Source organism: Dasypus novemcinctus, chromosome 6, assembly GCF_030445035.2.
Source record: "Dasypus novemcinctus isolate mDasNov1 chromosome 6, mDasNov1.1.hap2, whole genome shotgun sequence".
In the NCBI taxonomy this organism is placed as follows: domain Eukaryota; kingdom Metazoa; phylum Chordata; class Mammalia; order Cingulata; family Dasypodidae; genus Dasypus; species Dasypus novemcinctus.
This window is the reverse complement of record NC_080678.1, coordinates 43,167,012-43,193,262: the sequence shown is the minus strand read 5'-3', so window position 1 is coordinate 43,193,262 and position 26,251 is coordinate 43,167,012. Positions and strand designations below refer to the sequence as shown.

The following is a 26,251-nucleotide window of genomic DNA, read 5'->3' as shown; positions in this document are numbered from 1 at the left end:
CAAATCTGTGAATAACCTATTAGCCAGAGTCAAGCTTTTATCCTTAATGCCCAGTGTAGAAGGAAGACAGCCTGTGTTGCTGGGACACAGTCATGATGCCTGAAACCTAGAGAACCGTATCTAGAAACACAGGGACGACCAACCCAAGAGCTGGCCTTTTCCCCCTTAGGGACAAGGGGCAATAGGCATGAACAGGCATAACTTGAATGGCCAGTGACTTCCAACTCAATCTTCTTTAAAAGGCTACAATCAATAACATTGCTGGGAGAAGAAAAGCCTTGTTGGCTAAACATCATCATATACTTATACCCAAATACATACCTTTAAGAGTGGATTTTGCGTTTTTGTTTGAGAAAAATACTGTACACTGTTTTAGAGCAGATTCACAAAGTGTCATTGTTGTAAAAACATTCTCAGTTCTGTGTCTTTCAAGAACAATGACACTACTTCTTCATGTGCAGGGCATCCTGGAACTTGGTGCTGGCGTATCGGGCATGAAAGCCTTTCTTGTTGATGGTGTCATCTGTGTGGAACCGAATCATCAGGGAATCCCCTGCAGAATAGATTTCTTCCAGTGGCTGGGGAAAGGAGAAAGGAAGACCAGGGGGACTTTAAGTCAATTGGCTGGGGTTGGAATTTCTTAATAAAGCGAGGAGGATAAAACAAGACTTTACAAGGTACTGGGACCACTGATGCCACCATGAGGCGTCCTTGGCAATGGAGCTTTGAAGGGCATTCAAACAAGCTCCCTTGCAAAGGAAACCATTGCAAATTCCAGAGAACCTCAGATGCCCTGCTTTTCACAGGACAATCCAAACACATAGTTCATACAGAATCTATAGATTTTTAAGGCAATAAAAGGACACTGAGCTAAGCCCTTTCAGACTTTATAAGACAGGCACTATTCTCCATTTTACACTTGAAGAAACCGAGGTTCATGTCCACACGGGTAGGTAAGACCCCAGCTTGGGTCTTTCTGCTGCTAAATACACCAGTCATCACCCAGCTCCAGGCTCTGCACTGTGATGTGTCTCCTTAGAGACTAAAATGAAGACCACTGTGGAGGTCTATGCACTGTCCAGGGACAAAAAGTGGGATGGAGCTGCTACATTTGCCAGAAAGGTTTTTGCCAGGTGGTCTATGAGTGGAAACCAGTTTGCAAGGCTGCTGTCTGCCAGATAGAGTTGAACCAAACTGAGCTTCCCGTATATTTCAGAGCTCAGCCACTCCTTGTGAACCCTGGAGTCTGAAAGACTGTCTCCAAGGCACTGCTCTGGTTGAGCCACGCTTTATCTTTTCTTTATTGGAGAGTGAAGGAGATGAGGGAAAACCATTCCAAGGTATGTCAATGACAATTCAAGTTTCTATTTAGCCCAAGATAACTGGTGACTCCAAAATGATGTGATGTAAATTCCGCCAACAGCAAAGGAGCTGGAGCGATGAGCCCTGGGAGGCAGAGTAAAGGAGGGGGCTTGAGGCCCGGTGAGGGTAGCACCTGCATGGCGTGGCCAGAGAGTGGCCGGGACTCTGTACTGGCTGGTTCACACACTTTGACTGAACGTCAACTACCTGCCAGGCCCTACATGAGGGCCTTGGAAGACAGTGGGTACAAGAGGCCCGACTTGTCTCAGCAAGGTGACTTAGGAAAGAGACATTGAGAAGAAAGACCTTGCATATAACTATTGTGTTTATAATAGAGCGGTCTGTCATTTTCACAAGCATTTGGTTTTGCTTGGGGAAGGAATTGCGGGTATATGGAATATGCAAAAGCATTACTTTTAAAAAGGAGTTTGCAAAAACAGGAGAGCAAGTCCTAAAAGGAAAGGTGCCCTTCCAGGGCTGACCTGAGTGTGAGGACTACCTGAACCGGACCCTGGCCTCTTCCCAACCTCTCCCCGGCTGTTCTCCGTTGGCGCTCCACCCCAGCAGAACGCTCTTGCCTCTTGCTGAGAAGTGGCAGGGGTCGCCAGGACTGAGCCCCAGGTGCATCTGACCCAGGGCACATGTTCTTCCTCAGACTCACCCCAGAGCCACAGAAGCGGCCGAGCCTGGGCGCGGTGCTGTCGTAGCCGTCGTAGGCTTCCATGTAGTCGTAGCCGCAGTCGGCCTCCTCCTCGACTTCGAAGGTCCGGAATGTCAACTCCACGCCATAGCCATCCTCAGCCACAATCACCCAGTCGCAGCGGGCCTGGCTCGGGTAGTTGTTGTCCCCAAACTGAGCATGGGAATAGAGCTCTTTGGTCTGCACTTCGGCTTTCAGCCTGCCCCCGCACTCTGGAGCAGAGAGAGGACCGTGATGCTCCCTGGGCCGGCACAGAGAACCTCTGGGCCAGGCCCAGCCACTCCACCTCCCCACCCGGGCCTTGCCTCCCCACACCCCACCACCCGGGTCAGGTCCCCCCACAACGCCTGTGCGTGCCCGGCAGGAGACAAGTCGGGCAAGACTCATCAACCCACTTTACAGGCGAGTACACAGAGGCCCACGGCTCCGAGGTCAGGGTTCACGGGGGTGGGGGTGGGTCCAAAGGAACCCTTCCCAGTCAAGGTCCCATGCTCCCAGATTGGGCCAAACAAGTTGTCTAAGGGGAATACCTGAGCATGCTACTGAAAAAGAAGCTGGCTGCTTCCGTTCTCTCTCCAGTTAAGGAGACGCGAGGCCAAAGGACGGTCTGCCTGACTGGGTGCTGGGATGCAGCTGGGTCTTTACTACCTCACTCCCTGGAAGGGCTAGAAGCATCTGAGAAGGGCTCCCACCTGAGGACGCAGACCACACCAGCCCCACAGACTTACTGTAATGTGTACTTTTTGCCAACAGAGGGCACCAGAAGCACGGGATGCTAAACTAAATCTAGAAACCTCAGAATCTGCTGGACTCCTTGCATCTGGGAGAACTGACCGTCGGCCAGCTTTGAGGCCTCAGTGGTTGTCTCAGGTGGGCTGCATCTCAGACTTTGGGCTTCAATTCGGTATCCTTGGCTTTCGCGGTTTTTACTGGGACAGTGACCTTGGTTGGCTTGACTCCTATGCTAGCTTGTGTCTAGACCACTTGAGGCCACGTAATACAAATGGATAAATTAGACTGGTCAAAGATTAGAAAGCAACATAAGTTCTGGAGGCCAATTGCCCCACATGCTCCGTGCCTCTGAGGGACCCAGAGCTTGCCCTGGAGTGGGTTCTGCCCTAACCCTTCCAGGCCCAGCTCAGGTTCCACACCCAGCCTGGCCCCAGTCCTGGCCAGTTGCCAATTCTTAATCCCATGTTTCCTGTGGCTTAGAATTTCTTCCTGGTCTGAGCTGTCTTTGGGAATTTTCAAATTCCTGAGGTGTGGAGCCAAGGAAATGAGCACGAATGGGACAACTGCCTTGCACCGTCCCTCCAGGTCCTCTCCTTTCCCCACCGGCTCTGGGCCCAGGAAGCTGAACTTCAAGTCTCCATCGATGGTGCCCTTGCCCTCTGCCGTCCCAGTGGGTTCGGCCAGTAGGACACCAGCAGCAGGTCAGAGGGAGGGAGGAGTGAGAGCAAAGGGTACTTAGTCCCGGGCTGTCTCCCTCCCCGCAGGGTAGCCTCAGGCTCCCTTCCTTGGCTGAAGATGGCAGCTCCCGGCCAGCGGCCCTCTGCACACTCCGGGTCCAGGATCCGTGACCTGCTGTTCCCCGCCCTGCTCACTGCACTGTCCCTTTCAGTTTCCCTACATCCCGCCCATCTGTCTGTCAACAGTCCCTTTATTAACTGTTCCTCGACTGACTGTGTGCCCTTCATTTCCTACACGGACCCTGTATCTCCATCTGATCTCCATCTGGAGAGGACAAGAGAGTAAAATCACTAACCAATGCTTAAATCCACCCCCTCCCCCCCGGGGGGAGGCATATAGCAATCCTCAGAGGTGTTTGAGAGGTTCCCTAAACAATGAAGTGTCTGCTAAGAAGAGGGGCGCAACGTGCCTGAGGACGCTGGGTGCCATTTTGTTTGACTTGCTTCGTATTTTTGACTCTAAAACCAGCTATGGGCATGGGCTGTTAAAGGGGCCTCAGACCCACTGCACGGCAGAGCTGAGTGGGCTGCGTGCAGCTACCAGCTTTGCCAAGGGCCACCAGTGAATGCCAGGGCCAAAGGGTCAAAGTTGCTCCCGTGGGTTCTATGCCCAGGTGGTAACATTTTACTGGCTAAAAAGCAGAGCCAATTTCCTTATTGACATTCTTCTATTTAACAAAGCAGAAAATGTTATAAGCATATACATTTATCTCCAAAGGACTCAGTACAGCTATTTACATGTTGAGTGGAGGGGAAAATAATTGAGAACACTTTTCATTTTCCTGAACTGGTCCTTTGGGGTGGGGGGGAAGAGGGCTACAATCCACCACTAGGTAACCAGACTTCAGGATCTCACAGGCCAGGGAAATTACCAGTAAATTTTTAAAAGGAAAATGGGATACCAGCAAAGGCTTGTCCACTTTAATTTCATCAGTTGAGGATACCAAAAGAAGACAGCCCCTCCCCGCTGTTGCTAATGTTTCGTTTTAAAAGCGGCACGTTATCACATACCTCCTTTCCCCGGCTGACCCCCACCCCCAGGAAGCCCTGAGCACCCACGCATGCCCCCGGGGGCGTGGGAGGCGGCACCATGTACCTGTGCTGTGCACCGCCTGGAAGCCCTTCCTCTGCACCGAGGCATCGGAATAGAACCTGAGAAACAGGCTGCTGCTCGAGGCCAGCACAGGACCTGGTTTCTTGCTGCCGCAGAAACGGCCCAGGACGGGGGCCAGGCTGTCGGGCCCGTCATACGCGTCCAGGTGGTCATAGGCGCATTCCTGGTGCTGCTCCAGCTCGAACTCATTGAACGTCTGCGGAGGGAGGAGCACAGAGTAAGGCCGGGCCTGCAGGCTCAGCTGGGCCAGGGCCACCTCTCCTGGGCTGGGGAGGAAGGGGCGCGCCAAGGGTGCAAAACCCATGCCGTGGCTTGGTGACCTCTACAGAGACGGTCTCCCCGCGGCCCAGAACAACCCGGGGAGGAAGGCACATCACTTATTGCTACTACGACCACTTTGCAGATGAGAAGGTGGTGTTCAGAGATTTTAAATGCTTCTTAACATTTGAGTTATTATGCAGCAGAGTCAGCCTTTCGGCCACCCAAATCTGTTTCCCTTCTCCCTCACTTAATAAGAGTGGGGGATGACTGCGTGTTCACTCTGCCCGGAGCTGCTTTGGGTGCTTTATACATGGCACCTTGTTTCATCCTCGCAGCCCTGAACCGTTATAACCCCATTGAGGCAGATGAGGAAGTGGAGCAGAGCCATGCCAGAGGACTAGTCCCAGGTCACACGCTCACAGAGCTGGGCCATGACCCAAGCCCTCCGGCTGCAGAGACCCACTTTGAACCTCTGCACTATCCTTCTGACCTTCAATATGACCCATATCGATGAGGCTGTAGGCTGACAGCATGACGTGCACACTGCTCTGCCTCACTGTCCTCACGACAGCTGACAGTTGAGTGTTTCTTCTAGGCTGACTCCTGAGCACTTTCTCATTATTTCACTGAATTCTGACAATAACACTTCCCCTACACAATAGGAAAGAGCTATTACTATCTCAAATTTACAGAAGGGGAAATGGAGTCTTAGAGAAGTTAGGGGCCACTTGCCCAAGCTCACACAGCTAGAGAAGGATGGAGCTGATGCCCTGCCAGCCTAAATCAGGCACACACCCTAAACACTACAGGCTAGACTGCCTCCTCCTCCCTGTCCACCTAAAGACTATCTCTGGAGGTTGGCCAGGGGGACCCCACAATTCCAGGCTGGCTTTTCAGGGGCCACAGTTCCATGAATGTAGAGCTCCCTGGGTGCTGGGCTGTGCCTGCTGGTGGCCTGCCCATGGCTACAAGGAGATGGACCAAGGTCAGACGGGATGGCATTAAGTGCAGACTTCCAGCAAAGGACAAGGCAGGGAGAGAGCGACCCTAGTGGGAGTGAGTCTCAATTCAAGAGAGGACAGCTGGGGTGGCAGCACAGGATGGAGGTGGAGAGGGGAAGCAGAGGGACCATGACCCACTGGCAATGCGGAGTTTCGTGGAATTGATAGCCACACTGGAAAAAGGCACAGCTCTTCATACCTTAAGAGAAAGGGAGCTTGGGACTGGAAAGGGTGGGGAGAGACACTGGGCAGGAGCAGAAAGAGGACATGGAAAGGCACCAGGGTGGGTGGGTGGTACAAAGAGAAGGAGATGATGGGCCAGGAAAGTAGGGGGCTGCCCAAAGGGCCCATGACACGCTGTCTCTGTCTTTATGCAGCAAAACATCAGCTTTCTTGAAAAGCTTCAACTCACATTCTATGGTAGCAAAAAGAGAGAGCGTAATCAAAACAACCACCAGTACATCCACCCATTTGCTAAGAGCATGTCTTTTTAAAACCAGCACTGTGTGTAGGAACCTTGGATAAATTTGAGGTCCCAGCAAACTCTGGCCACTGTGGTCTTTAGTTCCTATATTTAGAAGGATGTCCAAAGAACAGAAAAAGACATTTGTGACAACTACTAAAAACTCATGTTGAGTGAAGCAAGCCAGACACAAGAGGATAAATATTGTATGATTGCCCTATTACGAACTAAACACATTATGTAAACGCATGGAGTTAATAATTAGAATAGAGGTCACCACAAAATAGATTGAGGGTAGAGAATGGAAAGCTGAGGGTTAATCTGGGCAGAATTGGTAAAAAGGTTGCTTGTTAATCTTTTGGAAATCAATAGAAATGGTGAAAGCACGTCATAGTCTTCATAACTAGCAGAGCTATTATATGGGTATGGCAGTAGTTGAAAGGGAAAGTCTAAGGACATGTATATTACTAGAAGGAAAGCTAAAGACTGTAACATGGGACTGTATAACATAGTGCAACCTCATGTAAAATACAAATATGGGTGATATTGCCTCTATAAGACTGTTTTTACAAAATATAAATATTAATAAATTAAAGAGACAGAAACAGAATAGCAGCTACGTATGGCAGGGGAAGCATATAGAGATCGAGAGGTGATGAGGTTTTTGTTTGCTTGTTTGTCTTTTGCTTTTTGTTATTATTATTGGAATAATGAAAATGCTCTAAAAATGATTGCAGTGATGAATGCACAACTATGTGATTTTACTGGGTGCCATTGATTGCACACTTTGAATGGATTTTTGCTCTATTAATATGTATCAATAAAATTTATTTGTTAAAATTTATATATATATATATATAGAATAAAACAAATAAACAAAAAAAACCCACCTCCTAGCCAGTTGTGCAGGTTGCACGCTCTCAACCCCAGGGGGCGCCATTCCCTCGTGGTCAGCATAAGTTCATGTTGCCGTTGCAAACATTTTCCAGCAGGAAAGAATTCCTTTCTCTAATGAATTCTAATTCTCCCTCACTCAAGTTCAAGGCTGTTCTGACTCAGGAGAACGAGCTCTTAGGAGAGCAGCAGCAGCAGTTCGCACAGGGCCAGCCCATAAATGGAGATGCTCACTGCTACCAGCATCTGCCAGGTGTGCACTGTGGGAGCCTGTGAGCACCTGTGCTCAGGGACCCTGACTTTCCCTCTCTACACCCAGGTCCAGCCCAGACCTGGCACAGAGGGGCACCAACACCCACACTCCGACCTGAGAGTCCTGTCTCAGGGCCACCCTGGCAGGTCCCTGGGCGATTGTCTGTTTATCATCACGTCCTCCTTCTTTGCTCTTTTCCATTCTCCCTGCATTATTAGCCCATACTTTCTACAGATGTACATATGCTTTCTTAAGAGCTTACCTCCAGAGTCAGAAGGGCCCATTGAAAAAATGTTTGTCTGGAGTACAACTTCTCCAGTTGGCAAGAGGGTTTGTTTTCTACTCCAGGATCTGGGAGTCCCTGGGGATTGAGAAATGAGACTTGTAGAGAGACTCATTTCTCCTTTGAAATAAATAACTGAGCATGGTGTGCAGACCACAAATTGTATGCACGGATGGGACTTTAAATTAAAGTTTGGAAAATTATATATATAAATATATATGAGAGAATTTGCACGAAGAGCTTAATCTCCTATTATTAATTGAAAAAAAGTAAGGTGTAATTATGAAAAATAAGATTCCACTTGAGTAATCTGAGTCAGAAAAAGGCTATATATTTTTCCCACACATGTATATACATGATTGTGTATGCACAGAAAGCTTCTGGAAGGCTTCACAAGAAAATGTTCAGAGCGGGAATTGGTGATCTGGGGACTCTGACTTCCACTTTCCAACTCCCAATACTGATTAAATTTTTTACCTTGAGAATGCAATTTTTTTAACAATTAAGAAAAAAATTGGATCTCAAACAGCACTGCCATACCACTGTGGATAGGCGCTGTGACTGAGCTTTTCTCATAAGCACCCTGTCCTGAGGGCTTCGGGCCATCCTCTCTTTTCATCCATACAATAGCTGCACAAGGTGCCGCCCCCCCCCCAACCACCCCATTTTCCAAATAATGAAACCAAGACCAAGACCTGGAGACATTGAACAACTTCCCCGGGGTTCAGAGCTGGGACGTGGCAGAGCAGAGGCTCAAACCCACATCTGTCTGATACCGAAGTCCGAGCTCTTCATAACCTGCAATAAAGACTCACGAGTTTCACCCTGTGGCCGGCAGTGGAGGAGATGTTCCAGGTGCACTCCCGCCGGCTGGGGTATTTGTCAGGCCAGTTGGGGCTCGCCAGAGTTCCCTCGGCACTGCTGAGCTTGTGCTCACAGCCAGCTGGGGCGAAAGGGGAACAGACAGGGGGAGAAGTCAGCCACTTGTGGGCAGTACCAAAGGCCTTCTACGAGAGTCGCCTCCCCTCTCTCTCATTTGTCTCATGGTCATTATCAAGTGGGGAGGGGGGGTCCAGCTCGAATCAGGTGGCAGAGATTTGGCTATTGATCTGCACTGACTTTGCTGCCTTCCTAGTGGCTCGGTAGTCAGGTCGTCTCTCTAGTGCCGCTGCTTACACCTTGCTTATCACTGTAAAACGGTGAAGTTCATCGTTAGGAGCCCAGGCATTTAGGTTGAGTGAACCTGGGTTCAAATCCTTGTTCCTCCACCTACTGGCTGGGGGACTGTGGGCTCTTATTTAATCCACATAGGGATGATATGTGGATTAAATGAGATGCTATGTGTAAAAGGCTTAGCAAGTGCCAGGTACCTGGTAAGTGCTACGTGGATGCTGGCTAACAAAGAGCTTCTCCCATCACTATGTTCTCCAGCTAAATACCTCTTTCAGCTATTCAAAGCAGTTTCATTTGGAGTATACGGATTTTGTCCTGGTTACAGTGCTATTAGCAAAGGGTGATCCCAGAATTTCCTCCACAAACAGCATCTTGGCCCACAGCTAGAATTTATCTTCCTTCACATTGAGCGTTCTGGTAAGCATTTTTGCATGCATTTAATCCTCCCCACTTTCCAAATAAGAAAATAGGCTTACAGAACATAAGTGACTTATTAGCAAAGGGTAAAGCCAGCACTCGAACCCAGGACCGGTGCGGTTTTGAGCCTGTGTTATCACTGACTAGGAACTGTGGGGACTGAGGAGGTCTGCCTGTACCACCACCATCCCCAACCCTTGCTCAGATGATTCAGGTTTGGGAAACTTGAGGCGGCAGGAGAGGGGGAGGCCGCAGCTGCAAGGATGCCCTAGGTTTGCCCCAGGTTTGCCCCTGCTGGGTGCTGCATCCGCTCTGCAGCCCACACCAAGGAGAGGCACCAACAGGGTGGGTGGCTCAGCTCCCGGGGCTTTTGCTCCTGCTGCACCTTGCCAGCCCAGGGGAGCCCATAGGAAGGAGGCAGCCCCCTCAGCTGGTGGACCCTGGGTGGGGTTTACAGCCCTCTGGTTCTCCCCAGCACCGCGGCAGGAAGCCTGGTTTGGCCCAGGCCCGCCTTGCTGGGGCTCGATAAAGAGTTGGTAAGTTGAAAAGGCCAGTTCCTTCAGGTCTTCTCTCGGTTCTGTGCCCGACGCCTGACCACCCGCGCTCTGCAGCAGGGCTGAGCGTGGAGGGAGTGGAAGGCAGGGAGGCGGGCAGTTCCCTGCTCCCAGAGACGTATCATCTCACCCCTGGCAGACTGGGCAGCACCCCAGCATTTGGCCTTCACGTCCCTGCTCCCCTGGTTGGCAGGACTCCGTGGCTGGGGCACAGGCCTGGAGGTCTGTGTGTTTATCAGGGAGGCTCAAAAGCCCTGTGCAGGCTAAGGACAGAGGGAAGGCTTTTTCTAGAATGACTGGACATGTAAAGCCATCTGGCCCTGAAGAACCCCCAGTAGGGAATGCAGCACTTGCATGTGGTAAGTACTCTTACGACACGGATGGCTATTTATTGACATTTTGAATGCTTAATATATGCTAGGCTTGCTGAAATACTTTCTAGATATCCTCTCATTTGATGCTTGCAAAAATTTTAAGAAGGGAGTAATGGCAGATGAAACAGGCCTCAGAGAGGTCCAGGAACATACCCAAGGGCACACAGCCAGTAAGTGTCAGAGCCAGGATTTAAACCGAGGTGGTCTGATCCTGGACTTCTGGGCTTAACCTCTTTGCAATAATAACTCGAGGGAAAGCCCACGAGGGCCCCACTGCGCCTCCTGAAGGGGCGAGCTGCCCTAGGGGACATCGCTCTCCAGCAGAAGCGTCAGAGGCAGTCCCCAGAGCCAGGAGGGCGGCTGCGGGGCCTCAGCACGGCCTCCCTGTCTAGGCTGCTCAACCCGAGGCCAGGCCTGGCGGCTCCGGGCTCTGGGGGTGGAGGAAGGGCCCTCCTCGCTCGCTCTCAGACACGCGCACCCGTGCACACCCAGGCGGCCGAGGGGGCCCCTCCGCCCGGGGCAGCTGCAGCCTCACCCTCTTTACAGCCGTGCCCGTTCTCGTGCGGCTGGTAGCCGCTTCTGCACCGGCACAGGTAGCTGCCGAACGTGTTGACGCACTCGTGCTGGCACCCGCCGTTGTCCTTGGCACACTCGTCCTTGTCTGGGGAGATAAGGGACCCTCCTAAGGGGAACTGCCAACTTGGAAGCAGACCCCATGGCTCAGAACCTGCTCAAAAGTTACCTCCTCCAGGGAGCCACCCTGATTACCAGCTTGCTCTGACTCCCTTTATCGGGTGCGGGGTGGGGGTTGCAAGGCCAGCGTCTGCACCTCCAATTGGTTGGGTATTGCTTGGCCCTGGTATGTGTTGAACCTTCTCCTAAAGCACATTCTCCTGCCTCTGCTCAGCACCCCAAAACAAGAAGCTCCCTGAAGGCTAGGCTAATATTAATACAATAGTAGCAATAACTTATTGAGTGTTGACTATGGACTAGGCACTGCCTCAAGCACCTTCTACACTTTTTCTAAGTTAATTCTTTACAACCTGAGGCAGCAGTACACAGGGCCCCACTTTATAGGTAAAGAAACTGTAGCTGACAGAGGCCTGCCCCCACCCCCAATCCCACACCACCTCCCGCAGGACTGCAGGTTGTGAGCACTCGGGCTGCTCCAGTTCCTGGCCTCTGTGCCTCAGTTTCCTCACCTGTCCATTAGAGACAAGAATTGTATCCTTACCACATAGGGTAATTGGGGAAAGTAAATGAATCAGCACAGGGCACGCACTTAGAATGTCCCCTTGTATTATTACTACGTATCAACTCATGTGGTAATATATTAATATAATAGTACAGTATAGGTCTTGCAGCTCAAGCCAGCACTATACATAGTCCTCTCCTAAGCCAACCTCTTCCCACAAAAACCAAGGAGCAACCTCCCTCCGCTGCCGCCGCCATCCCTGAGCTTAACCTCAGGGGTCAGTCATGTCTCCCTTTCGTCTCTGTACCATCTGTCCACTGGTTAATGTGCGATGAACACTTTATAGTTCAGTTTCATCTTCTTACTTCACAAGGACAACTAAGAACTCTTAAAGAGTAAAAAACAGATGAAGCCACCCACACATGAGCACTGGAACCACTTCTTCCCTCCTGCCTGGGGGCCTGCAGGTCACTCCCAGGTGTCCCCCCAGCTCAGACCGTCTCCTCTGCCCAAACGTGGATCTGGACCCTCCTTCGGGGCTCTTACTCTCCGTACTTCAAGGCGACTCCCAGGTGGTGGGGACTGTGTTGCCCCTGGCCCAGCTGCCTGGCTCTCCCACCTCCCAAGGACTTTGTTAGATGGTGGTGAATGGCCTCCTGCTCAGGAAACTGCAGAGGCTCCCACTTCCGGTCCCAGGGGGCCCCAGCTCCTCAGCCTGGCCATCAAGGCCCTTGGTGGCCCAGCCACCCGACCTGGCCCATCGGGTCCCCTTGGCTTTGCAGCCCGGGCCCCACACAGGCTGGTCTCGTCGCTGCCCCTTAACATGTCAGGATTCGGAGCCTCTGCCCACCTGCCTCCCCTTCTTGGGACACTGCCCACCTTCTCTCTAGTCATCCTCTCTCTACCTGACCCCCATTTTTCCAAAGCCTCCCATCCTTTAAGAGTTGACTCAGGCCACTGCCTCCTACAAAAATCCTTTACTCCCTGCTCCAGCCAACCAAGGCCTCCCTCTTCTCCAGATGTTAGCTTTTGTCACCCCAGTTGAACTCACAGCACCCCATGCTGGACTGAGCAGGTGAGAGTCCTTGGCCTTCCTCGCCAGGAGCTTGTCCAGCTGCCAAGGGCCCATCCCTGGCAGCCTTTGTGCCTAGTACTGCGCTGTGCTCACAAAAGCACTCAAACAAAACAATGAGAGACTGCAAAAGACACTACAGAGACAGAACTCCAGGCAATGCTAAGATCAACAAATAATTGGACTATTCTATACTAAACACTGTTACTATAAAGAGGAACAAAACACATGTCCTGTTCTTCAGCAGTTCAGTCTACTATGATGTGACACACAGGACCAGCCATATCATTTGCAGTGTCTAGTGCAAAATGAAAATGAGGATTTTTAAAATCATTAAGAATTTCAAGATGGTAACAGCAGGTTATTAAACCAAGCATGGGTCCTTCTGAGTGGGGGGCCCTGTGTGACTTCACGGGTCACACAGGTCACAGGAAGCCGGCTTTGGTGATGAGAGCCTATGGAGGGGATGCCCACAGTGCAGTGGGAACACCAGTGGAAGAGAATGAATCTGCTGCAAGGACCAAGAGACCAGAAATAGCTACAGAAGGTGGCACTTCAGGCCTTCAAGCGTAAGTAGGGTAGCAGCAGTCTTTGCCGTAGCCAAAAGGTGGAAACAACCCACGCAACCCCAACAGATGAATGGATTAACAAAATGTGGTATATACGTAAAATAGCATATTGTCCAGCCATGAAAAGGAATGAAGCTCTGATACATGCGACAACATGAATGAACCTTGGGAACATTATGCTGGGTGAAAGAAGCCAGACACAAAAGGACAAATATTATATGATTTCTCTTACATGAAATATCTAGAATGGGCAAATTTATAGAGCTAGAAAGTAGATTCGAGGTTTCCAGGGACCAGGAGGAGAGGGGCAAGGGGAGCTATTGTTTAATGGGTACAGAATTTCCGTTTGGGGTGATAAAAATTTTGGAATATGGTTGCACAACGTTGTGAATATAAATAAGACCCCTGAATTGTACACTTAAAATGGTTAAAACGACAAATTTCTGGTTATGTATCTTTTACAACAATAAAATTAAAATTTTAAAACAGTAGTATTCTAATTGGGAAAGGGAGAAGGTTGTTCCAGACACGGAACGTCAGGGGCAACGGCCGTGGGTGTGAAGAGAGAAAGGGGCGGGGAATGTAGGGCGAGGGCCCTGGGAGCCGGGAGGCGGGGGCGCTGCTGTGACCTGCGCACGGGGCACCGGGCAGGGAGAGGTGGCTGGGAAGACGGGCTTCTCTCTCCAGCGGCCGTGCTGGCCCTGACGGCCAGGGCCCCCAGTCTGAGCAGTGGGCATCCGTAGAGCGGCCCACAGAGCAAGTCCGGGACGCAGGCAGGCCCCCTCCGTGGCGCTGTGCGGAAGGAGAGGATGCGGCAGGTGCCCCGGCGCGGGGAGCCCGCGCAGCCGCTCCCCCTCAGCGCGGCGGCCGCGTCTCCAGACCCGCCTACCTGAGAAGAAGTGGGCCCTGAAGCCGCGCTTGGAGACCGTGTTGTCGGACTTGAACTCCACGCGCATGTTGTTGCCCTGCGAGGTGATGACCTCGGGCCTCTCAGAGCCGCAGAACCTGCCGTGCAGCCGGGCGTCGGGGGACAGGCCGCTGCGCACCTCCACAAAGTCGTACTTGCAGACCTGCAAGGGAGCGCGGCGGGGAGGGGTCCTTCACCGCAGACCCCGGCGTGCTGCAGCCTCCCCTTCCTGCCCCGCCGGGTGGCCAGATGGGCACAGCCTGGTCCAGCCTAGACTCTGCCTTAGGTGGTCCTTAGAATGAGGTCCAGGAGCCGTAATCAGGGCAACAGGAGAAGCCCTGGTTTCCAGGCTGAGGCTCTGCGGAGGCCCCACTGCCCTGTGCACACCCACAACCCTACAGCCTTGATTGTATTTCACATATTGGACTTCCAAGAGAGAGTTCATTTGAAGAAAGGGCTCCCATTTCCAAAAAAAAAAAAAAAAAGGGGGGGGGGGTAGAAAAAGAATGCAAAGAGGAGGGAAAAGGAGGAGAGAGGGGGAAAGGGGAGAAGTTTGCAAACCACTGAAATAATCCAATTCAGTTACATTTATTGCAAAGAAAATGAACCTCAGAAAGAGAAAGACACTTGTCTGAAGTCACACAGCTCAGCAGTGGTAGAGGCAACACTAGAATCCACACTGCCTGCTGGAGCAATAATTTCTTTTAAAATGATCCTGAATGCTAAGCGATCTGATCAATTGCTTTCAAGGGTTTGTTTTGTCCATGCAAGGCTCATTTTGGGGTAAGGCCCTCACTGGCACTGAGGTTTCCGTGCATCAGGGTCCATGGCACTGGGGCCACTTCTCAGTATCCAGAGCCCTGACCAGCCCCAAGTGAAAGTCAAGCTGGTGCTGCTGTCAAGGTGTGAGTCCTTGCCGAGAACCCAGCCCGGTCCAGGCACGGGGACAGTGGAGCAGGGCCTGTGTGCCGTGGGGGTCCCTCAGCCCAGGGCAGCTGTGGGGTGCTCGGGCCCTAGGGCTCTGCCTGGGCCTCAGTGACTTGGTCACTGTTACAGGTTGAATTGTGTCCAGCCCCACAAAAGACGCGGTCAGGTCCTAACCGTCTGTTCTGGGAATGAGACCAAATTTGGAAATAAGGTCTTTGAAGATGTGGCTCATTAAAATGAGGCCAATCCCATATGGCTGGTGTCCTTGCAGGAAGGGGAGAGAAGATGCTGAGAGACACAGGGGAGAAGGCCACAGGCTGACGGGGAGTGACAGGGATTGCCGGCAAGCCACCAGATGCCGGACGGAAGGGGAAGTCCCCTCTGCAGGTTTCCCAGGGAGTAGGCCCTGCAGACGCCGTGATTTTGGCCTTCTGGCCTCCTGAACTGTGAGACAGTAAACTTTGGGGTTAAGCTACCCAGCTGGCAGTGTTTGTTACAGCAGCCCAGGACAAGGAGACAGACACAGGGCCCAGGGTGTCCCGTGGGCCCTGCCCAAGGAAGAAACGGGAAGTTTGTATCAACCTTGTCCCCAACTGAACCTCATCCCCGTCCTTCTCCATCTCCTCCTCCTCCTCCAGCTAGACAGCGGCCCCCAGGTTCACAGCCCGGGAGCCAATCCTGTCCTGCCTATCCCACTCCTGTCCTGGTGCTCCTTGGATCTGTGAGTGACAAAAGGGTCAAAGTTGAGCTGTAGCGGCAGAGGATACGCAGCTGAAACCCCTGGAGGAAATGTGCGCGCATGCACGATGCCACCCCGCTGTGAGATGCTACAGGCTCTAGGGACCTCCAGTTGTGATGCAGCCGCTCCCAGCCTGGTGAGCCCTCGCTGGTCTCCAGCTCTGAGCCACATCTCAACATTGTGCCCCCCAAATAGAGCAAAGAAACATACATCGTTGCCTTCCAGTTCAAACACTTCAAACTGGAGGGAGATCCGGTACTGAGCGGGGGCCACCACCTGCCAGACGCAGTTTTTGTTTGTGGGGTACTCCTTCGGCCACCCAGGGCTGGTGATGGTCCCGTTCAGCTTGGTCATGAAGCCCCCACAGGCCACTGCATAGGGGAGGCAGGAACAAGGCTCAGTTGGTTTTCGTTCTAAGTGACTGTGATTTCCCCCCAGCAGCAATAAGCCCCGTTGTCCTTCAATTTAAAAAACGTTAGACAATCTGAAATGATTACTTTGGCAAACTTTTCTCCCCTATTCTAATTGTTTCAACTGCAGATTTGGGGAGAAATGATGTCGGAGACAAGTCCTTACTGCTTTTGAAAATGATGATGATGTAACATGCACTACCCATCATGGTAGTCACAGTTAAAAATGTTTGCACCGAGCTCTGCCCCGCACCTTAGCAGGTGGATTCACACAGGTGGGCAAGAAGGCAGACCACCAGCCAGGCAGAAATGGAATGACCGAAAAGAGCTATCAGGGAGTCACTCCAGACAGGCTCATGGTTTTCTTTATTTCTATTTTCTATCTTAATTTTCATGTGAGTTTCACACTATCAGAAGAAAATTAACAATGGCCCCAGTTTCACTGTTTCTGGGGTGGCGTCTGCGTAATTTTGGCAGTTCTCTTCCATTTATCAAAAACGTCATAAAGTTGTTTCTCCCTCTGGGAAATGGGTGGCTCTTCCACCACGTCTGTGCGTTGACTCCTCACAGCCAACCGGCAGCCCATTTCAGTCCCATGGCTCCCCAAGACGTGCCCCTCCCTCGCCCCCCTGCACGGCAGCTCAGCACCAACCTTCGCACGCCTTCTTGTCGGGGGCCAGCTCGTAGCCGGGGTCACACGCGCACTTGTAGCTGCCCAGCGTGTTCACGCAGCGCTGCTCACACCCGCCGTGGTCCAGCCAGGAGCACTCATCCACCTCTGCCGGGGAAGGAGGGGGCCTGGGTTAAACGTCAGAAAGCTGCCCGGTCTTCATCCCCATTCCCTTCCGTCCCGGGTGGGAGTAAAAGCTTCGCTAAGGACGCAACTTCCCCCGGCCACCTGCCAAGGAGTCCCAAGTCCATGTCAGAAAAGCTGGCAGCCGTTTTTGATGCAGAGAAAGGTGGGGTCTGGACAACACAAGCAAGAACAACCTGTTAGCCAAAAGCCAGGCGCCTCTGAGAGGAGACCAAGCCCACGTAATTTAATTCTTTGAGGTGTTCATTCAGCAGTATTCCTTTGTGATCCCCCAAAACTCAAAAGATTCCATGCCAAAGACTTCATCATTTCAATGCCATGGAATTGGGAATTTTTATCCCAGAAATATGGAGCTGCTTGGGGACAGTACATGAAAGGTGAGGACCAAAGGACACATTTCTGACTGAGGACATGTTACGTATTTTCTAGAGACTTAGAACCAGAGCCTATTATTTAACATTTTTATACATAGTCTGAATAGGCATGCAGAGGGGCATCGTCAAGGTCACAGAAAGCACTGGGCTCCAAGATCAGTGAGAACCCAGGAGTGACTGCAGGGAGAGGCCACGATGTGGCAGGGAGTCTGATGCGATTCCGCTCAGGCAAGTGTCTAGGAACGTATTTGGGGATTAAATAATGGCAAGTAGGATGCCATAAGTGAATAAGTGATGTGCAGAGGAGGAACAGGAGTCTCTGGAGAATCTTCCCAGACATGTCAGCGATGCAGCACTGAAGAAAAGAAAAACCCAGGTGTTTAAATAAAAATATCCTTCTCTCTTACCAAAGATGGTAATTCTATTATGGAAAGAGCCTGCAGGTCATGACCTAGGAATAGGGCAAACATAGAGTTGTTTACTGCATCTGGAAAGACCTCATGGCACAAAAAATAAAAGGAATCAAAAAAGACCTGAAAAGATAGCAAGCTTTGTCACCTTGGGCAGGGGTCATTTTAAGAACATTTCTGATAGATGGGCTTTTGGGAATATCTCCACCTAAAAACTCTACCACTTTTCAAAGCTCTTTGTAGGGTCAAAAATCTGACTCCTGGCAACTTCCAACCCATTGTCCTCCCGCTGCACTGTAGAATCACACAGAAAATGCAAGCCTTTCAATCCTCATGTCTGCCTCTATTCTGACCTTTTCCAGTTCAAATAAATCCATTCCCTTCTAGTTTCCTAGTTGTGGCTGTTCTCCTCTGGGTAAAGGAGGGTTTGTAAACATCCCATCATTTTACACAGTGCATAGTAAATTTAGGTAACTCTAAAAGTGCTATGTTCTCGGGTTCAACAAAACTTTAACTGGTCAGTAAAGAAGACTGAATTTAGGAGATATGTTCCAGGTGGAGGAGAAAATAGTAAAAACGATGCAATTTGGTTATCACTTTACAATATGCAAAGCACTTTCTTACACATTTACAAGTATAGAAGGAGGAAAACAGACAAGAAGGAGTAGTGGAGTGGAGTTCAGGCTTCAGAGTGAGTCAGACAGTCCTGGTCCCATCACAGGATCATCCAACAAAAAACTGGATAAACTCAGACTATTGATTTAACTTCTCTGTGCCTCCCTTTTGCTTTAAAATGAGAATAATAATACCTGCTTTTAAAGGGTTGCAGTGTGGTTTAAAGATGATGCATGAGTGTCCAGCATATAGTGATCAATACACAGTAGCTATCACTACAGAAGACAGTGGAGTTGCTTCTGAAATTCCAGTGGGTACAGCGACTTGATGATGGAGGGAGTGAATAGGATACAGATACCTAGGCATACCTGAATCAGGTGAGAGTGGAGCAGTGTAGACCAGAAAAATCTGGGAGAGCGTGGAGGATAAAAGGAGACAAGGAAGGAACAGAAAGAAGGAAAATGTGTTAAGGATGGATCAATCCAGGAAGACTAGTTGAGCAGGGGGGAAGGCACAGCAGATTTCAGAAACTTGTTGGAGGGCACAGGGAGAGGGCAGAAGGAAACTTAGTAGAGAGCCCATCAGAATAGACTAAGATAATGAAGGACCAGGGTTGGGGGCCTCTGAAGACACTGTGGCTATGAGCAGGACATGTTTGTCATTGGCTAGGAAGGACCACAGATAAACCATCTTTGCCATGTAGATGGAGATAGGTGTGTATGCAATGGACTTGAGCCAAAAGCAAAGGGAATATAATTCCTCCAGAGACTAGAAGGGCAGGGCAAGAGTGTTTGACTCAAGAAGGTGAATGAGAGGTATACTTCTACACCTGAGCTCTCTCCAGCCAGAAGAGTGGGCTGTTTGGCCACTTATGAACCTGGTCCAGCTTGGAAGGGTGGTGTGGAAGCATCCCAGGCTCTCGCTCAGTGGGAGAATGAGTGTCCTCTGCATTGCCATCATGCTGCGATAAAGTTGGATCTGCTCCAAGCCCACTGGCACATGCTCACTCTGATCTACAGTGGCCAAAGCCAAGCCTCCCAGAAAAATCTGGGAGGGGATGAGAGTGAGGGAAAAAGGTAGAACCAGGACACAGCTTTACATAAAGAGAGCTCCAGCCTCTTCATTCTCCAGGTGTATTAGAGAAAGAGAGAACCATTCTGTGGTTAATGAGATGCTTGGACAAGATCTCAAAAACTGTCTTCGGAGAGAGTTAAGGAAAGGGAAGGCAGGGCACATCCCTAAGTTTTTGCAGAAACACCTTGAAGGAAGCCAGCCCCCCTCACCAAACATCCCATGGGATCCATCAGCACTGGATTATAGAATGTGGGAGTTCTCATATTCCTTATGTGGGGAGTATGGGACAAAAGTGGCACTGCTAATCCCCAAACACTGTTGCCATCTCCCAAAGAAATCAGAAATGCAAAGTTCTTTGCTTGTTGCCTGGCCAGTAGGCTCTGAGAGTGGCTGCCATCTGGCACCAGGAGAGGGATACAAAAGCCAGCTGGCGTCCTGGTCAGTGTCATCCGCCAGCTGGGCCCTGGGCAGAGCCTCCTGCCAACTGGCACTAAGGCAAAAGCTTCTTTGGCTTGGCCCAATTCTTCTGCCAGGTCTCTGTAGTTACTCCTCTAGTTTCTTTCACTGGAGGAGTCCTGACACGCGCACTGGGTACTGTGTGTTCCACAGGACATCCTGGTGATGACCTCTCTGGGCAAAGTCTGGGCTAAGGAAACTGGCTTTGCTCAATGTCTAGAACTGTGCTGTTCAATGTGGTGGCCACTAGCCACATGCAGCTAGTAAGCACTTGAAATGTAGGTTGTCTAAATTGAGATGTGCTATGAGTGTAAGAAACACACTGGATTTCCAAGACTTAGTAGGAAAAGAGAATGAAAAAGATCTCATTAATGATGTTTATATTGTTTACATGTTAAAATGAGTGTGTTTGGGATATGTTGGATTAAATAAAATACATTATTAATTTCACCTGTTTTTTTTGTAAGGCAACTACTAGAAAGTTTAAATTACACATGAGGGTTGCAATCATGGTTTGAATTCTATTTCTGTTGGGCAGTGCTGCTCTAGACGGTGGTCTCTCACATCATCCTCATGGGAAGCCTTCAAGGTAGGCAGACCTGGTATCAGGAGGCCCCAACCACAAATGAGGAAACTGAGCCTCATTCATTTATCCACTCATCCATTTGCTTTAAGTATTCAAGGAGCTTACGATGTGCTAGGAACTGGGCATACAGTGGAGAGTGAAGTGGTATGTGCCTGAGGACAGATAGCTGGTGAGGAATACAGGCAGGACTAGAAGCCAGAACCTCAGTTGCTAAACACAGGGCCCTTTTTCCTATACCCCAGTGGTATAAAGGCGGCGAGAGGCAACAAGTGTCAGAATCAAATCACAAACGTGAATGAAAAATTCTAAGCCCTTCACTTCCCTTGCTTATGGCTTTTGGGACTCTGAGCTAAACAATGTTACATAGTAGAGAGAGGTTGGTGGAAGCCAACAAGTCCAGGTCTTAGTTCCAGCTTTGCCACTTTAGAATGTCTGTTTCCTCAATTTTAAAATGAGGGTAATAATAATAATACCTACCATGAGGTTGTTCTGAAAATAAAGTGAGATAACTAATATCATTTCTGGCACGTCGTCAGCACTCAGTAGACGTCTCTTCTTTCTCCTCTAATAGAGCCCAACCAGGTTTCCCCTAGTTCTAGTTCCTCCTTTAAGATTCAGAGTCAAGGCCGATTTGCCTATTTCTTCTTTTCTAAATATGGTTCCCTTCATTGTCCTCATTGACATAATAACGATGCCAAGTCTGCACTAAGTTAGTGTAGGTGGGCCTCAATGAACACCCTCATGGGCATTTAAAAACCTGTTTGTAAATTGGAATGCCCTTGAGGTAGTTTGTCTGGGTAACCTGAGTCCAGGCTGAGCCTGCAGGCCTTCACAGTGGTCTAATCAGATGACCACGCTGCCACACGGCAACCCCACTGCCAGTTTGCTTGGAGGTCTCCTTTACTACCCGTGAGCCCTTGAGGGCAAGGACTGTGTGTTTCCTCTGTATCCTCAGCCCCCAGCACAGTGCCTGACACATAGTTTGATGATGCTGAATGCTAAACATGGAAGAGGGAGAAGATGGTATTTTCTTAACCAGCCAATGAGACTGCCGATTATGGCTACTTGGAACAAGCCAGGGCTCTTACTAACCAGCTGAGCTTCATAAACACTCTTTCCATTGCCCTAACTGGTATCTCCAGCAGGGTTGCCAGATAAAATGCAAGAGGCCTAGTTAAATCTGAATTTCAGATCGTTCAATCGTCATTTCTTAGTATAAGTATACAATATTTGGGAACATATTTATACTTAAAAATGATATATTGTTTATCTGAAATTCAAATTTAACTGGACATCATTTTTAAATTTGCATAAGCTGGCAACCCTTATCCCCAGCTTTAGCTGGTCCTTTCAAAAAACATGCATCACTGATTACCAGTGAAATCAGGAATGAGGTATGGATGGATCAGCACTAACTGGTTACCAGTTAGTTCACTGGAAAGGAACATCAATACCCAATCTGCAGATCTGGAAGTGGAAGTCAGGGGACAAGAGGTAAAAAGAATTAAGAGTTAAAAAACCTCATCATCATCCATAGCATATGGTGGTAGAATAATGGGTCCAAAGGTGTCCACATCCTAATCTCTGGAACCTATGACTATGCTACCTCCCATGGCAAAACATAGATATGATTTAGTTAAGGATCCTGAGATGGAGAAATGATCCTGGGTTGTCCAGGTGGGCACAATGGCACCACAAGGGTCCTTATAAATGAAAGAGGGAGGTAGGAAAGTCAGATGGAAGGAGAGGTCAGAGTGAGGAGGGCCATGAGCCAAGGAATATGGGCAGCCTCTAGAAGCTGGAAAAGATAAGGAAACATATTCACTCCTAGAACCTGCAGAAGGAACGCAGTCCTGCCAACACCTTGCTTTGGCCCCATGAGACCCATTTCAGACCTCTGACCCTCAGAACTGTTAAGATAATAAACTTGTGTTATTTTAAGCCATCAGGTCTGTGGTCATTGGTCACTTGTTATGGCAGCAATAGGATACTGAAACATTGCAATAGCAAGAAAGAAATTGTTTTTTCCAGAGAGAGAGTGAGAACTAAACATTACGGCACATGTATTCCTTGCTCTAGGTAATTTTCTCCCGATGACTCTGTGACAACCTGGTAGCATCGTTTCTACAGGTGGAGAAATGGGAGCTCAGAGAGGCTGCATCATTTGCTCAAAGCCACCATCAGTGTTGCTGCTGCCAAGTCAGACCTGGGCCTCCCCAAGGCTGGGAGACAGTGGGTGGTGGCTCTGCATTTCCAGGCAGCTTGACAAGAGTTCTTTCTTTCTGCCCCACCCACAAGCTGACCTGTATTTGAAATGTACTTGCTATGGTCTGGCTGTTTTTTGACTTGGGAAAGGAGCAATTAATATTGTCTCCAACTATTCAGGATATTATGATGCCTATTGTTTCTATTTAGGTTTTACTCTCCTCAGGTGCCTCAAAATAGGAAAAGGCTAATAATCCCATGTACATGTTTTGCACTTTTCAACTGATAAAGTAACTCTGCAGCCCTCATTTCATCTGGACTTCCAACAACTGGTAGATAAAATGGGCAGATGTCCTCCTGTCTGTTTCACAGAGAGGAAAACCAAGGCTTTGATAAGGAGAGGCGGCTGCCTGTTCAGGGTCATGGGGCTTGAAATGGGTTCTTCTGATACCCAGTCTGCTCCTGTGAAACCTGGGGAAAGGGTGTGTATGGGAACATATGGGGAGAATGGGAGGAAAAGGAAGGGCCAGGAGTCTGGGCTGGTGCAGCTAAGAGTCCTGGGAGAAGAGGACCGGAAGGGAAAGCAGCCTTCTGAGCATGAGTGGCTGGGGAGTCTCGACAGCAGTTCCACTGGTTAAGGGACCTCAGTTGCAGAGGATGGACCCCTCTGAGCAAGGGCTGCTGGAGGGGCTGGGTGCCCAGTCACAGTGCCTGGAGGAATACTCATTTGTCCCTCTTGGGGTGTGGTCTGCAGGGCTTCTGGGGCCCTGAGAGCAGAAGGGAAGACCTGTCCGTGCCAAGGAGCTCTGTGAATCTACCCCCCTGGTGCCTGGGTCCTAGGCCTGTGGGTACCGTTCTGGGTCTGCTTCCCAGACTCTGCAGAGCAGCAGGTAACAGTGACTATAGACCGGGGGCTGATGCCTCAGGAGCCAAAGATCTGGGTCACTTCTCTGGTCCACAAGGAAGGCAAGGCAATGTGGGAAGAGTGTGAGCTTAGGAGTCAGACAGACTGGGTTTGGATCCTTGAGTGACCATGGGCAGCTCTTCTCAGCCCTGACCAAATGTGACCAAGACTCAGTTCAAAAGTTGATGTTGGGAATTAAATGGCATAGCATAAATCAATACCTTGAACAGTTCCTGGCACACAGCAGGTGCTCAAATGATAAGAGCTACTGTATGAATATGTATTGATATCAACACTCAATTTCACCAGAGTGTAGTTTGACTTTGTAAACTTATTAAATCTCATTTCCAACTACAGTGGCAGAACTTTCTGTGCCATAGAAGCCAAGGCTAAGCCTGCTCCTGAGTCAACTGCGAACTCTGCTGGGACCCAATGGGCAGCTCTGGAACGGGTCACTGACTCCTACTGGCAGAAGCCTTGTTTGGTGCTAAGGTGCATATGGTGGGGGTGGTATGTCTTCCTGAGACTAAAGGTGGAAGCAAAATGCTGATTCATACCCTTGAAAAAATTGGCAGCAAAGCCTCCTTTATTGATAGAGCCATCAGACACAAACTTCATCCACATTCTGTTGGAGCTTGATTTCACATCCTCTGGCTTCTCGTATCCACAAAAGTGGCCAATCAGGGTGCTTTCTTCCGTGGGGCCATCGCGGATTTCCAGGTAGTCATATGCACAGCTGTCGTGCCTTTCAATCTAAATGGAAAAATAACGTGGATGACAACATGGCAATTGTGGATGACAACGGATACCTTGGGCCTTAAGGTTTTTTGATTTTGAAATTGTGACTATATATATATATATAAAACACAATTTCCCAATTTAATCGTTTTAAGGTACTTTTCAGTGGCAATAATTATATTTACAATGTTGTGCTATCATCACCACTATTCATTACTAAAACCTTTTTATTACCCTAAACAGAAAAACTCAGTATCCATTAAGGAATAATTCTTCCCCCTCCCTCCAGTCCCTGATAACCTAATCTACTTTCTGTCTCTATGAATTTGCTAATTCTAGATATTTCATGTAATTCAGAATCACACAATGTTGGCCAATTTCACTTAACATAATGTTTTCAAGGTTTATCCAAGTCACAGCATGTATCTGAATGTCATTTCTTTTTATGTCAGAATAATATTCCATTGTATATACCAGAATTTGCTTATCCATTCATCTGGGCCCCAAGGTTTTTGGTTTAAGCAGGGAAAGTAGATATCACTCTCATAAATCTAGCCAAGGGGAGAAGGACCCAAGTACGCCCTGGGCATCTCCAAGTTTTCTCCTACTTTCAGAAGCCAAGGTGAATCAAGCTGAGGAGAGACCAAGAGATAATAAACAGGGAAAGACACTTCTATAAAACTTCTTTGGAGCCTGTTGTAGACCTGTCACTTTAATTATTCCCCTTACTCTCTCTAGCAGCCTTCAGAAAGGAGGGGGACCCCACTACAAAGTCCACGTAGGTTTTAATCCCAGATGCCCAAGTGCAATTCACCACAGGCTCGAAAAGGTCTCTTAACGTTCCTGCTTTTAACCAAAAAGAAAAAAGAAAAGCCATCTCTACAGAGCAAGAATTGTCCTGCTAAAGTTGACATTTACTTCATTTCTTGGGAAGACAATCTGAGCAGGACTCACCTCAAAGGCTTGGAAGGTAAGCCCCACGTGAAACCCCTCCGAAACCCTAATCCTCCACACACATTCCTTGGAAGGTCGGTAGTCATCCGGGTAGTTGGGCGATTGAATCTGACCGGCGTCCTTGTTGATGTCTCCCCCACACGTGGCTTTGGAAAGAGACAGCCCGAGAGGAAGGTCAGAGCTTATGAAGAAAGGTGGGTGGCCACTTGTCGCCACTAGGTGGCCCCACTTGCCAACATTTTCATTTCTAGCCAACAAAGACCGTGTGCTTTCGGGAGAGGTCGTTTCGTGTTTTCTACAGCATATTTTCATATAAAGAAAATAACCACATAAAGCAGTGGTTCTCTACCTTCGCTGTGCATCAAAATCACCTGGGGGATTTCTCAAGCCAAGGAAGCCAAGGCCAGCCCCCAGAGCCTCGGATGGCGGTGGTCTGAGTGAGGAAGCTCCAAGGGACGGGTCAGAGTCCCCCAGGTGATCCTAATGTGCAGCTGGCTAGAGCGACAGAGGGACACACAAGTGCTTTTACAAAAACAAAACCCTGGCCTCTCCCAAATTACCACACTTTTAATAATTATCTAGTGGTTTCCCCTTTTTGGTAGGGGAGACGGGGGCAGGTAGCTGGCCAGAGAAGCCCAATACGTAGAACTAGAAGCAGGATGGCCGGGGGCGGCTGCCCGAAGCCTCCACCCCCACAGTGGCCTTGGGAACGCAGCTGGAAACGCCCTGATGTCACCTAGACTCCTCTTTTCACAAACCAACCAAACAGCCTCAGAGAAGTTAGTCTCTGCTCAGGTTCACACGGCTGTTCAGCGACTGCTGTCATTCCCCTGATACCACTCGGGTACGGGTTTGCTGATGCCCCTGCTGGACTGGAATGAGGGCTCCGTGGGGTGACAGGTAGACATTGCCTGTCTCCTGGGGACTCACTGCCGGCCTCCGCCTCCAGAACATGGAGGACTACAGTCCTCAGCTTGCCACAGC

The 26,251-nt window shown here is 49.6% G+C and overlaps 1 protein-coding gene across 1 annotated transcript in view; it reads right to left on the bottom strand.

The window, feature by feature from the left end:
- Window positions 1–351: 351 nt before the first annotated feature.
- The window catches only part of TLL2 (tolloid like 2), a 148,858-nt gene continuing 122,958 nt past the window's right edge, over window positions 352–26,251 (bottom strand). Inside the window, exons 12-21 of the mRNA XM_058298668.2 lie at window positions 25,268–25,413; window positions 24,133–24,328; window positions 16,790–16,915; window positions 15,938–16,098; window positions 14,044–14,224; window positions 10,854–10,979; window positions 8,616–8,743; window positions 4,628–4,841; window positions 2,024–2,274; window positions 352–578 (exon numbers count right to left, since the gene is read on the bottom strand). Of these exons, the coding sequence (XP_058154651.1) occupies window positions 444–578; window positions 2,024–2,274; window positions 4,628–4,841; window positions 8,616–8,743; window positions 10,854–10,979; window positions 14,044–14,224; window positions 15,938–16,098; window positions 16,790–16,915; window positions 24,133–24,328; window positions 25,268–25,413 (1,664 nt within the window). The 3' untranslated portion in view covers window positions 352–443. The remainder of the gene's footprint in view (window positions 579–2,023; window positions 2,275–4,627; window positions 4,842–8,615; window positions 8,744–10,853; window positions 10,980–14,043; window positions 14,225–15,937; window positions 16,099–16,789; window positions 16,916–24,132; window positions 24,329–25,267; window positions 25,414–26,251) is intronic.